We start from the raw sequence: 14,685 nt of genomic DNA on the forward strand, positions 1-14,685 counted from the left end.
GTGATGTCTAGACCTAAAAAAATGCTTTTCCAAATTTAAGAGGAATCATACAAATTCTTGTAACGCAACAGATAAGTGTTTTTGAAATATTTGCATTTATGAATCCTGACCCAAAGGTTATTGGGAGAGTGAACAAGATTCAAAGCAAACTTAGAAAGCAAAGTATGATAAAAAAAAAATCAAAATTTTAAAACCAAAACCCTTTGATGCTTATGAGAAGAAATTTTGCTCCAATTTCTCATGTATATACCACTAGGAGAGGATTTGCCCCACCAAAAGTCTCTTTAAGAATGTAAGGGTAACTCCTATGGATGAAAAAACCATCCACAAGTTTCTGAAGGTCTACAAGATGTGGACTAAAAAAGACTACTATGGGGAATTTTATTATCCATAAAACAATGAAGTCCATTAGGTACTCCGTTATTTTGAGGATATCTCTATGGATAGTCCATCCGGTCACTTAATCACCAGACATGATTTTTTTATAGTTTTTTACTTCATCCGGTCGTTTGATGGCCAGATGTGCTTGTTTCCAGTTTTCACTTTTCTTTGGGCGGACCCACACGCAGACGAAATTTGGGTTTTTGTTTAATAAAATAATATTAAATTAGATATATGTGGGGTCTACTATTAAATTTATGGATATTAACTTAAAATTCAGGGGTAATTTGCGTTACCTCCCCTGGAGAAGATCATAATTTGAGTTACCTCCCCTACAGAACAAATATTAGTAAAACCTCCTCTCGTCACTTTTTCCATCCAAACCCGGTTAGCTGAGTCAGCTGCTTCGTACAGCTGGATGCTCTTAGGGGAGGTAACTCAAATTATGATCTTCTCTAGGGGAGGTAACTCAAATTATGATCTTCTCAGCTAACCGGGTTTGGATGGAAAAAGTGACGAGAGGAGGTTTTACTAATATTTGTTCTGTAGGGGAGGTAACTCAAATTATGATCTTCTCCAGGAGAGGTAACGCAAATTAACCCTAAAATTCATAATGGAATAGATCTCCACAAATATCTGACTCTCCGTATATATAGGGATTATCTCAAAGATATGGATCATAGGAGTTTCCCTGATCATATGATAAATTGGAGATGATTTCAGAATATGTTGGATCATATTCATAGTGGATCTACCCGCTTGAATAAGTTGTCTTCTTTTCCATCTAATGACTCTTTTGTCAAAGTGAAAAAATAAGTGTTCAAAAAATTTAATCATAGATTATCAATGTAAAAAGAAATACGTACTCGGGTATTTAACTTTAAGGTCAATTTTCTTGACCTTAATGAATATGGGAGAAAAAATACAAAAAAGTAGAAATCAACGCATTTAAACTTAGTATCTCTCATTATGTTTATGCAAAGACACAGTTGTGTAAATCGAAATTAGCGAACACGCATCTTCTTCGAACTAGAAGAAATTTCAGAATAAGTAAACATATTTATTCCCTCGGATTACAATTTATTGGGTGCCCATCTTCTTTGGGATGTACCTATCCGATAGAACGGAATATGCCAAATACCGGTAAAGTGGAAAAGAAAATAAATGAAAAGAAAAGTGTTTTTTTTTTATGAAGGCAGTTAAAACTTTGAAAAATATTTTTGAAAATCCTACCAAACAGACTCTAGATTTCGCGGGTTGCCTGTTTTGGATCGGAAAAATGAGCAACAGATTGACAACATACATAAACACTAACCCTAATTTTATCAAGGAAAACCAAAATCGTAAAACAATTGATCTCGGTGAAGGAAGTGAAATCATTTACGTTCCTCGTTTTGTACCTTCGGACCAGTCTTGGAAATGGTTTGATTATCTTGACAAAGAAATCCCCTGGGTCAGACCTACAATTCAAGTCTATGGTCGTTCTTGCTCTCAGGTGAATTATTATGAATTCTTTTTTCATTATTGCAAGTAATGTAGAATCTGACCCTAATTTTATCTTTAATTAGGATTATTTCATCTTTAATTTCTGAATATGTATGGATTTTAACATCACTTTAGGTTTAGCTTTACTAAATCTTTGGAAAATGAATTGTCAGAGATTTGCATATAGAAAGACTGGACTAGTTCTTATTTTTGTGAATGATTAGAAGGTAAAATGCAATGGGGTAAATTTGTAGCTTAGTATCTTTTGATGCATCTCAAGTTGCAGCTGATGAGTTCGCAATTCTTGGGTAACGCAAGAAACCTAAGCCTCGCCTAGAACGGTGTCTCTCTCCCATAATAGGAGAAAGATGCCAGTTGTATGTTCGCTAAGTAGTGAAATCAGTATTGCATATTCTGTAGTAAATCAAATGAGTTGGACTGGTTTCATTTTATTTATTTCAGATATAAGTTTTTGCAAGGAGCTGCCTTGTTTTCCCATGAGCGATTCTACTTTTCTTACCTGTACACCTAGGTTGCCTCAGTTTGACCTTTGAGAATGTTTATCTTGAATCAAGTAATCTGGTTTGAAGTTCCTGCTTGATTATTTTCTTAGAGTATACATCTTGTCTATTCCTTCATATACATGTTTGCTTGAAGTTGAATATGAATGAAATATAGCTTGGTGCAACTAAGCTGATAAGTTAATTAGGGTGTTCTTTCTTCAGCCTAGAGACACGTGTTATGTTGCCTCCAAAGGTTTACAGGGACTGCGGTACAGTGGGTATACTCCTCATGCTTATTCTTGGGACGAATGCCCTCCACTCAAGGACATCTTGGCAGCAGTAAGAGTGAACGTTAATCATAGTTAAACTGCCTTAATAACCTTATCTGGTTTTTCTTCTCATCTCATGAACCTTACATTTGGTAATTTGACATTTCTTTCCAGGTTCACGAAGCTCTTCCAGGAAGTAGTTTTAATAGCTTGTTGTTGAATAAATATAAGAATGGCTCTGATTATGTAGCATGGCATGCTGATGATGAGAAGGTGTACGGACCAACTCCTGAAATTGCATCAATATCCTTCGGATGCGAACGAGATTTCCAATTGAGGAGAAGACCAGCCAAAAACTCATCACTAGGTAGGACTTTACTTCTCTTTCTACCACTATAATAGATTCTGATAAGATGCGTGAATGATCAGATTTTCGTTGGCCTTCGCGAGATCTATCATTTAGAAGTAAAACCCATTCTTCTTTGATGAGCCCTAGACATTTGGCAGGTGGACACTTTCTAGTTTGCTTTAGGTTACTGGACTTTGATTCTTAACTGTTAGATGCTACCTCTGTTATGCAGTACAAGCAGCACATGAGGAACCACCAAGCAAGCGAATAAAAAATCGCGTCAGCCAAAACAATCAACAATCCTTTGTGCTTAAGCATGGATCCTTGTTGGTCATGAGGGGCAACACTCAGAGAGATTGGCTCCACTCAGTGCCCAAGCGGGCAAAAGCTGATGCCGTCAGGATTAATGTCACCTTCAGGCATATAATCGAGGATAAGTCTGGATAACTTTAGAGGAGCCCCATGCTTGTGCTGAATAACCATTGAAGGTTTTGTATAGTACTCATATAAGAACTTTGCTAGTTTGGGTGTTGCTTCGCCTTTCCTTGCAAGGGTGCAAGCTAAAAAGCCAGAACGTGTCCTTTGTAATTCTATTAGCGGCCTCCATATACTTGTTCTCTTCCGTAGTACTGACGAAAGGTTCATGAACAATACCTGTTGATATTAGAGGAGAAATGGGCAAGGAAATGTAACGACTTTGTTTATTTTTCATGATTACAGTCTTTAATGAAGTGATCTTTGAGGGGTATTTTTCAGATGATCTGACTGTGATTTGGTTCACATATATCAATTTCAAATCCAAACATGGTCAGTGCTGGGATTCTTACCTAGTGGTTGTTCAGAATCGTTTCCTGCTTTTACATGGCCACAGTCTGGATAAATTCCAACCCCAAGATCTTTACTGAAAGATAATAACTAAAATCCTTAAATTTATCAAAATTTATCACATGAATTTCTGCAGGATCAGTCAACTACCCATAAGACACCTTACTGGCACCTACTGCTAGATTAATATATGTACAGTACAAAACTCTGCCAAATAATTTCAAGCATTTCCCTTACAAAATTTCAAACTACAGTACAAAACCGTGTCTGACACCTTCACCTACTGGCACTTTCTCCAATTTCTTTTGCTGTTTTTATATCTTGTTTACTTAATACCAAGTGCCTCGGCCTGATCTGAAAACAACTTTTCTGACAAGGAAGAACTACAAATCTCTTTGTATACATCATACTTGGCAGCATGGGTTTTCCCACCTCCAAGCAATTTAGGGAGAGGATGTAAAACCAAAGTAGGATCACTTTCAGTTATGGCTTCCTTCCGATCGAGGAAATCAGATACAAGTTCTTTCTTGCTGAACTGAATAAAGGCTGCAGTTCCATCCAAGTAATACACTGAAGTTACACTGTCTGAACCAAAGACTTTAGTCACACAGTCTTTTATTTCTCGCGTTTTTAATTTTGATGGAAATCCCCAAATTAAGACAACATTCTCAAATAAAATTCTGGAATAACGTTGTTTGGGGTTTTGCTGAGTCAATAATTCGAAACTTTCATTCCCTGTGCGCAGATCAATCATGGCCCCATTGTTCCAACTGAGGTATAGAAGGTTGATGTACTTCTGGAGGTTCTCATGCTCAGCCAACCCTTTCGCCAGGGAATTATTATCAAACCCAATTCCTAGATGACTGCATGCCTGAGCAAAGATACACCCAGTCATAAAAGCATCATAACCAGCTTCATGATTGGCTCCTGAGTTCCAGTTAGAAGACCTACATAGGAATTATGTTGTTAGAAGCAGAAAAGAGATCGAGGAAGTGAAGCTTCATGAGAGGCAGAGATCCGCATTGCAGACACTTAAGGAAGCATACAGAAAGCTAATGTATCCGTTAACTGACAGTGTGAGACAGTTGCAAACCTCATATCATCCACTCGAACTTCAATTTTCAGACCCTTAACTGATGCTTCTGAGGACACTGCAATTTGTGGACACAAAAGAGCAAAGGCTGAAGACAGTGACGTGCTTTGTTTCTTCATCAAACGCTGAATTACAGAGTCAGTATTCAGTAGGAGCTTTGTGTCAATAATGTAGGGAAAGACTTTATGGACGGAAGATATGTATTCATCTATTGTTGGAGGAAGAGGGCCAATAAATTTGCTGTATATGTGTGCCATATCTGCATCAGGAAGAGGATAAGTAATAGATGGAGAGTTGGGTTACAAAAAAAAAACATGTCACATGAATATTCCTTACCTAAAAAGCTATTATGACCAACTAGCAACTTTTGTTCTGAGGAAAGGAGATCAATAACACGACGAAAGCCCGTCGCAGCTTTTAGCTTCATTTCTGCCTCCTTGTGTAAGTCATCGCTGACCTCTTTCTGGAGACAGATGGACAAATGTGTAAGATATCTGAAGACAAAAATCATCGTACAACCCATAGACCAAGCTTTCAAATTTCCATATAGTTTTTACTTTTTACCATAACCACGTCTCCACCATCCTCAGAATCTGTATACACAAGTAGGTTTTCTTTAGAGGAACTTTCACCATTTGCATGAACAAAAGCAAGATCTTGAAAGTGCTTTGTAGTGATCTGCATATTCCCAGTTTCTTCTGTTAGCAAACATAGGCAAATTTGATACTAAGTACAAGTTAGGTAAAGCCTGCATCTACATTACAACAGTGTAAAGAGTGTTAACCTTGATGGCCCAAAAAAGTAAATTTCCTCGAGTTAAAATCTAAAACAAAACTTTCTATCTCCGACCGTGAGCATCGCTCTTAGCTAATTTTTAACCCTTATTTCGATGAAAGCGAGACATGTGAGAGGACTTTGGAATTTTATGCTGGAATACATTTATCTAGTCAAATTCCTCTATGCCACATCCTAGTGACTTCGTTTGTGTTGGGTCAAACATCTCCACCATGCAAAAGAGGGTTATTACAGCAGAGGGTGTGCTGTCAACGGATTAGACTGGTAAGGTAATAAGGTGGTTTGAGGATTGCCTTTCTATGGAGACACTGGTGTTGTGTAACGACAATGTGGCTTAAGCCTTTCAACTTAGATACTTTCCAAAATTGTATTATTCATTTTCTTTTTCTTTCATATAACAAATGCAACATGCACTCAACTCAGTCACTCACCCTATTTTCTAACAAACTGTTCGGCGTATGAAATAGAAAATTAAACAGTTACCAGTTGAATCAATCTTAGCTGATGAGAAGTGAAACCCTTCAATCTTAGGGCTGGACGCATCTTGTAGAAAACAGTCTCGAACATTGGCATTAAGTCTTTCAGATTTTCGTCAATCTGTACCCCTCCATTCGTATTCATCAGTAATCTATCACGCCATTCCTCCAAATACTTCTTCAACCGACATGTAAAAAGAATATCAGCATTACTAATCAGAGTACTGTCACTAAATTCTTCCAAGTTGGATGCCAAATTAGATTCATCATACACCAACTTCAAACGACCCCGTGCTTCAGCTTCTTGTTCTCTGGATAAATATGATATTCCTGGGATTACCCAAAAGTTTAAATTCACAAAAATAACCAGACATTGTACTAAGAAGTAGGATTGCACACAGAACAAGAACATATTCTTAAGCTAATAACTAAAGGATGATCTCAAGTCGGCGACACCAGACTCCTCAATGTCATACTAAATAGCATGTATATATGATAACTAGGTACTAGTGGTTATTACTGCTTCAACAAAGACAAAATTAAGTGCAAATTTCATTACCTTGGTGTATGCAAGCATTAAAATCGAATTTGTATTTAGCCAAGAAATCAATTGAAGTTGCTTGACAAAGGAATTCTTCCGCCGGACCGTCGTAGAATGGAAGCTCCTTTCTTGGAAATATATAAAAATTATGCGGATGAGCTACGAATGTTTTCTTAGAATCATCCCATCGAAATGGGCAAACACCAAACTGAACCACAGCAAATTTCTCAACAGAATCCTTGATTTTGAGATAACGTATATCATTTCGATCAAAATCAAATGAATCCCTCCAAGGAGCGCTAGTGACTCCAGTCATTTCAAGATCAACAGAGACGAAATCAGCTTGTTTGATATGGTTTTTGAGATTTTCAAAAACTGAATCGAAGTTATCTCTGGTTACATTTTTTATTGCGAAGGTTGAAGAAGAAAATGGGTGACGAAGATTGTAGGAACTTAAATTTGTTGTTAGGGTTAGGGTTCTTGCAAAACCCCGAATCATCTCTGCCTTCGGGTTTCAAGGAGAATTTTTGAGTTACCAAGAGGAGGATACAATTGGGGAGTATTTTCTTTGCAAACTAACAAAGAGCGCAGTAAACATGAGCGTTCCCTGGTGGGCTACAAAGCAACAAGGATTAGCCCAGTTGACCAGGGTCGAACTCTCAAATTATAAGTTCGGGGCAATGTAGTCGATTTTGTAAGTGCCAGCTGATATCTCGGAGACTTTTCCGGTTTCGGAAATAGAGGAGCCGATATAGATATTTTCGGCAATGAGAAATTCCACCAGTAAATTCGTAGGAATCGTTAAATCTCGGCTGAAAATCGGCCGAAATCTCGTTCTTTTTTCCTCCCTTTTTTGGCTTTTTATTTTTGCTTTACTGTTTCATGGATTCTCATTGAAGCTTTTCGATTTCCATCGGGGTGCATGAATCCTGTTCTTTTTTAATAAAACTCAAATAATTCTAGCAGATTCTAAAGATAAATCAATTTCATTACAGAAGAAGCTGAACATGATCAATCCCATCATAAATCCGTATGAATTATGGTACATCATTTAGAGATTCGATTCAAAATAGAAAGAAATAAACCGTAATTTATATATAAACTGAGCAGACACTTGTTGAAACACCCAAATCAGCGAGTACATCCATATAATCGAAGAAGAAATTAACAATCAGTGAAAGAGTTCGCATATGAAAGTCAATTGTTCTTCCTATGAATGAAAAAAAAAAGAGAGTAGTGAAAGACGTATGGAATTGCTGGTAAAAAAAAAGGGAGTTTGCAGTATATTTTCCCAAAAGGTGTCCACGTGCTGTGTGGTGCATGGGAGAATATAAAATGTGTATGAATACACAAGCACAAGCTGGACACGTACAAGTAAAAACGTCTCCACTGTCCACTCTATAAAATGTGTAACTATTGTTCGTTCTTTTGTTTAACCCCTCTCTTTTTTATAAGTGGTACTGCTCATTACCCTTGACGGTTTAAAAATGTGCAACATGTCCGACAACCGTAGCTCAGGTATAAAGTTTATAAATAATGACTCTCGATCAGTAAATTGTTTATATTTTTGTAATTTTTTAATGAATAATTCTTTTTGTTTTGGTTAATTTGATAGCATTTTGTTATATGTTAACATATGTAGAGATTATATATAAAAATTGGAACCGAAATTACGCCGAGATTTGAAAACGGAATTTCCCCGAGATAAAATTATATCCGTGTTTCGTTTGGGACCGAGATAAACCGAAATCCGAAATCAACTACATTGGTTCGAGGTTCGATTCGGTGTCGTCTGATAAAAAATTCTAATGGATAAGAAGCCTATAATCTTTAGCTGGTCTTGGTTTGAGTTGTCTGGATAGTAGTTTATTTTTTTAGTTCTCGTGGATTCGGGGTTCGATTATGTGTTGTCTAATAAAAAATTCTAGTGGGTAAGAAGCCTACAATCTTTAGCTGGTCTTGGTTTGAGTTGTCTGGATAGTAGTTTACTTTTTTAGTTCTAGTGGGTTCGGGGTTCGATTCTATGTTGTCTAATAAAAAATTCTAGTGAGTAAGAAGCCTACAATCTTTAGCTGGTCTTGGTTTGAGTTTCCTGGATAGTAGTTTACTTTTTTAGTTCTAGTGGGTTCGGGGTTCGATTCTGTGTTGTCTGATAAATATTCTAGTGGGTAAGAAGCCTACAATTTTTACCTGGTCTTGGTTTGAGTTGCCTGGATAGTAGTTTATTTTTTTAGTTCTCGTGGGTTCGGGGTTCGATTATGTGTTGTCTAATAAAAAATTCTAGTGGGTAAGAAGCCTACAATCTTTAGCTGGTCTTGGTTTGAGTTTCCTGGATAGTAGTTTACTTTTTTAGTTCTAGTGGGTTCGGGGTTCGATTCTGTGTTGTCTGATAAAAATTTCTAATTGATAAGAAGCCTATAATCTTTAGCTGGTCTTGGTTTGAGTTGTCTGGATAGTAGTTTATTTTTTTAGTTCTAGTGGGTTCGGGGTTCGATTCTATGTTGTCTAATAAAAAATTCTAGTGGGTAAGAAGCCTACAATCTTTAGCTGGTCTTGGTTTGAGTTGCCTGGATAGTAGTTTACTTTTTTAGTTCTAGTGGGTTCGGGGTTCGATTCTGTGTTGTCTGATAAAAATTCTAGTGGGTAAGAAGCCTACAATTTTTACCTGGTCTTGGTTTGAGTTGCCTGGATAGTAGTTTACTTTTTTAGTTCTACTGGGTTCGGGGTTCGATTCTGTGTTGTCTGATAAAAAATTCTAGTGGGTAAGAAGCCTACAATCTTTAGCTGGTCTTGGTTTGAGTTGCCTGGATAGTAGTTTACTTTTTTAGTTCTAGTGGGTTCGAGGTTCGATTCTGTGTTGTCTGATAAAAATTTCTAGTGGGTAAAAAACCTACAATCTTTAGCCGGTCTTGGTTTGAGTTGCTTGGATAGTAGTTTACTTTTTTTAGTTCTAATGGGTAAAAAGTCTACAATCTTTAACTGGTCTTGATTTAAGTTTCCTGGATAGTAATTTACTATTTTAATAATTTTTTATAAGCAACGGCCTAGCAAAGGGTAAAGAGTAAAGACCCACCTCAACAGTAGGCGGTGTAGACTATACAGTGCTATGTCCATCTTTATAGCCGATAAATATGGATACATTTCAATATTTACTAATATGAAGTAGAAAACGCATGGAAATGTTAGAGCCTGCGAAAAATTTTAAACATATTTTAAAAATGGAGTGTGTCGGTGTTTCCAACATTCACGTTCGGTTTTACTATTATGCCTATTCATATGCACATGCCAAAACATGATATTTGGCGTATATGCATCCATTATGGGTATGCCAAACTACCAAACTCATATGCCCATATATTTTTCCTGGCATATAGGTATACACGACAGAGTTTCCAGCGAGCGATAGAGTCTCGGTCGCTCGATGGTCAACACATCGTTCGATGGTCATTAACTCGCTAGAAATAGTCAAGCTGTCGCTCGATAGTAAGATCAACGCTTATCAGTCCCGTATTCAACGGCTACAATTTCCCCCCTCTATAAATACCTAATTTCAAACTCATATCAACTCACACCAGAATTTCTAAATCTCTTTAGAATTTCTTAATCTCTCAATCTTTTTCCAATATTTACTATCACACCTCCTCTACAATTATATATTTTCTTGTAAAATTGGTTCACAAGAACAAACGCAAGGCAAAGGTAAGAAGAACCGAGTCCGTGGTGCAAAATACAGCATGATAGAAGATGAATATATTTGTCGTAATTATGTTTTTTTTACCCAAGATTGTATCGGTGGTGCACAACAACATGGTAACACCATGTGGGATAATATATTTCAAAAATATGAAGAACAAACCATGAACATCAATGGTCGTGATGCAAAAGGATTGTCAGAACAATTCGTTGTAATCAACCAGGAAGTGGCCGCTTGTGTTGCATTAATAATTCAATCCAAGAGAAAAGGCAAGGACAGTGATCAGACTGATGTTGATTTTTAAAGAGAGGTTCGTACAGATTGGCAACGAAAACATGGTAAACAGTTCACTTTCGAAAGTTGTTATCATTTTTTGAAGGGTTTGAACAAATGTAATCCAGATTACTTAGCAAATAATCAAATAGTACCTGAAAGGTCACCATATAATTCTTCTCCGTCAACACCAAATTCTTTACCATTTTCACAATGTCCATCAAATTCTTCACCAGATACCCCTACAAAATCAAATTCCAACGTAGTTTTCAATAATTATGTTGATGGTAATAATAAGGGAAAACTTCCAGGGAGGAACAAGGCAGAACTGGCTAGAAAATTAGCTCAAGAAGGACGGAGTTCCGAAGGATTTAACATGGCAGAGTTTATGGAACATCAAAAGACCGTCGAGAAGCAAAGATCCATTGAAAGGAAATTTTAAAACCGGGAGAGTAAGAAAAATCGTCTTTCTCAAGAATTTGGGTTTGAATATGACAAGCAGCAGCTTCAAGGATAACTGTTGGTCTTGGATAATGACCTTTATATTGACCAGCCCAATAAACATGGCATCCTTGTCATACCCAATGCATACAATCGAGACTACCTAGCATTCCTGGGAATCCCCTTTCCTCATTCTCCCTTAATATTTGTCTAACATCTTCGTCGGTTAGTTTTCTTAAATATGTTGGACCAAAATGATTAATCATTACTTCACAGAACAATGAAAGGTAAGTGTAAGAAGTTGTTTTACCCATACGAAGGTACTCATCGTTCGCATCAGCCGAAGTAACTTTTTGTTCAGGACTATGACCTCTAATATTCAGTGATAATTGATATGAGGTTCTACTCGACAAATCTCTTCAATAATATTTTTCACCAGATGACGAGGCATGCAGAATCGACCTTGAAAATTTTGATCAGAGTACACACAACTTGGAAGAAAATAATTGTGCATCAGCTTTTGGTGGTAAAATTCCCTCCCTCGATACGTATATCTTCTTGATAATACTTTTTTGGGTTCTGGAACTCTTGGTATTTGGCCCGTATGTACAAGCATCAAAATTTCGATTAGTTTATTAATTGTCTTCAGCTTCCTCATCATCAAGTTCTTGCAACCTCTTACGATACCTTTCTTGCTGTAATCTAAACAGATTCATAATAATATTCCTCTCTTCATTGGATCTCGACATTGATGATTATGAAATATAAAATCGAGAATATAGGAAAGGAAATTGGTGAAATATCTGTAGAAGTATGGGTGAGTTATCTGGAGAAGTAAAATGGCGTATATATAGAAACCATTGGGGGAAATAGCCGTTGCAAAATAACTACTGGTCGACAATCATAATATCGCCAGCGGTATTATTTAAATCGCTCGAGAGAAAGAACATCGCCAGCGTTACAAACTATATCGCTGGCGATATGAATATCGCCCAATAGAAACTCAGTCGCTTATTGGTTTTCCATAGTGGCGCAAATGGTTTTCCATGCCACATGGTATGCCAAACACCATTTTTTTGGCCTGTGCATAGGAATAGGCCTTATGACATCTTAATTTGTTGGTCAAGATGATATATAGTATCAGAATCCACATCGATAAGTACAATTCGAGATTTATTAGTTCAAGCCACTAAATACAGTCATTATCATCTAGTGGTTGATTCTGGTTCATAATGGAAAATCAATAAAATTTGGTACAATAACCTCAAATCGGGGGTTGTGGCTATTAATGGGGGACCATGAAAATTCTACTCACTCTAACTCAAATGATGGGGCGGTGCCAATTGCTAGTGTATATACTATATTACTCTTCCTTCACTAATAGCTAAACCTATAATCCGAATGCTTGTTTAAGAATTATCACCTCTTTTTATTTTCACTTTAAAATTAAAATCATATTCACCTTCTCTTCTAAGCTAAATGGCTCATCTCTTCTTTTTTCTCCATTTTTTTACAAACTTAATTCATTGTCGTAATCGTAGACTCAAAAACTTTAATCAACGATTAATTTCTTTTACAAGTATGACTCGTGAGATAAATACAAGAGAGGTGTAGTTAACTCCCATATCGTCGATAAGCTCAAAGGAAGATCATATTCGAGAAGGAAGAAAAAATCAATTGATGAAGAATCAAAAGAACGAGAAGCAGAAATGTCCTAAAAACCTGTTACTCTAGTTGTTGTTAGTGTTTTCTGTGGTGTTTTGATTGTGAATGTGGGTTTGTAAGCGATTGCAGTTACAGGAAAAGGGTCTTCACGACCGCAAATCAGAAACCACAATGAGTTTTCATATGCATGTTAAATAATAAAAAATCGCCAAAGTCTATGATATGGGACCATGTCGAATCTTACATTTTTTTTGTTGCGATGATGGCCATATTTAGGGTCATCATGGTAGAATCGAGAACCATTATGACTTAAAATTATAGCTTAACGATTCTTAAGTAAACAATGGCGACTCTATATCCAAAAAAAAAATATTCATCCCAAATTTGGCGAGAGTCGCTATGGTATAATTATAAAGTCGTCATAGTATAACTGAACGTCGTTATGGTCGACAATTTTGACCATAACGACCAATATACTAAGACCATAAATGTTAGTTTTGATTTATTTTACTTTATTTTTGTGTACGTTGTATAGTATAGGCTTAAAGATATAACATGTGCCTACTCCTCCTCCAAAACCTCCCTGTACCGATAAATTCATGGCGGCTGACCCATGTCGTGGAAAACGTCTGAAAGAGGTACCGCTTATTATCCGTAATATTACAGTACAACAAGGTAATGACCCAACGGATTTCTCTCCTTCTTCTATTTCATTTGTGAATTCAAATGATGAAGGTACGAAAGAAGAATATCTCCCAGAACAAGGTGGTGGTGGTAATAAAGAAGAGAATTCAAGTAGAAAAGAAGAAGATGTGATGAAAGTAATGGTTTTGGTGGTGATGGTAATGATGATGGTGGTGATTATAAAGATGAGCGGGCATAGGTGAATGAGTTGTGCGTGGTGTAAGAGGAGGAATTAGAGGTGTAAAAAGATGAATAAAAAACCAAAGAGGACAATGCAAAGAAAAAATTCTCAATTAAACCCCCTGCTTCACACATTCCCGCCTCCCACTTAATGTTAGAACCTCTTAATAGTGATAAAGACATATGAGTACCAAAAGATAAATGAAAAGTTCTACTTGGATATCCCATCTCATGGACTCGACCATCTATGATATCATCGTAATGATCTCAACAATGCTTGTTATTTGATTAGTTGTTATTAATTTGTTTCTGAATGTGTATCTTTCTCTCTATTTTGTAGGACCATAAGAAAGACCTACATATTTTCAGGTGCCAATTTTCGTATTCCAAAATGGAGTTCTGGAAATTATAAAGAGAACTTAAGAGTTGGAAATTTTGTAAAAAACTTTGGTTTGTATCATGCCGTATAGAAGTTATTGATTGCGTCTGACAAGGTCGTGGTCTCATCATCTTGTGAAAGATTTTATGGTGAAGTTGATACCTTCCAATTCCCGTTTAGCAAAATGGAATTGATTCCTAACAATCTTGAACAAATTTTAGGGCTTCCGTTCAAAAAAATTACATTCAAGACAAATACAAGAAAAATCCTTCTTGGGATAAACTTCATGAATTGGCCAAGAAGTTTAATCAAATTCAATTAAGGTTCATCCTTTGAGAAGGAGGTAAGGTTATTGTTGTGGTAATCAAATCGTTGTTGTCCGAGTTAAAGACATAACCCTTTATTCTATAACCCTTTAGATCGTTCAAACTGGAAATTTTTACCATCCTAGTACCAATTTTAAAGAAACTTAAAATCTTCATATTATACATCATATTCTATGTACCGCCCTTTATTCTATAATCCCTTTAAACAACAATTTCATAATTCTTTCTTTAAATTTACTCATTTTGAACTTAAGACCTTCAAAGATGATTTTGTTTCTCCTAAAGCATAAATCTCTAATAGTTGCATAAGATGCAATCACCCGAAT

The 14,685-nt window shown here is 36.4% G+C and overlaps 2 protein-coding genes across 2 annotated transcripts; one reads left to right on the forward strand and one right to left on the reverse strand.

Annotated features, from left to right (window-relative positions):
* Window positions 1-1,553: 1,553 nt before the first annotated feature.
* Window positions 1,554-3,744, forward strand: LOC113348306 (DNA oxidative demethylase ALKBH2-like). Its single transcript, XM_026592021.1, has 4 exons — window positions 1,554-1,876; window positions 2,592-2,708; window positions 2,813-3,005; window positions 3,220-3,744. Exons 1-4 carry the CDS (start codon window positions 1,571-1,573, stop codon window positions 3,432-3,434), a joined length of 831 nt encoding a protein of 276 aa, XP_026447806.1. The 5' UTR covers window positions 1,554-1,570; the 3' UTR covers window positions 3,435-3,744.
* Window positions 3,745-3,903: 159 nt separating this feature from the next.
* LOC113348305 (poly(A)-specific ribonuclease PARN) lies at window positions 3,904-7,279 on the reverse strand. Its single transcript, XM_026592020.1, has 6 exons — window positions 6,736-7,279; window positions 6,184-6,506; window positions 5,470-5,583; window positions 5,242-5,368; window positions 4,906-5,164; window positions 3,904-4,759 (listed from the first exon to the last, which is right to left on the reverse strand). The coding sequence occupies exons 1-6, from the start codon at window positions 7,214-7,216 to the stop codon at window positions 4,138-4,140; spliced, it is 1,926 nt and encodes a 641-aa protein (XP_026447805.1). The 5' UTR covers window positions 7,217-7,279; the 3' UTR covers window positions 3,904-4,137.
* Window positions 7,280-14,685: the final 7,406 nt, after the last annotated feature.

This window comes from Papaver somniferum, chromosome 2 (genome assembly GCF_003573695.1).
Source record: "Papaver somniferum cultivar HN1 chromosome 2, ASM357369v1, whole genome shotgun sequence".
NCBI lineage: Eukaryota > Viridiplantae > Streptophyta > Magnoliopsida > Ranunculales > Papaveraceae > Papaver > Papaver somniferum.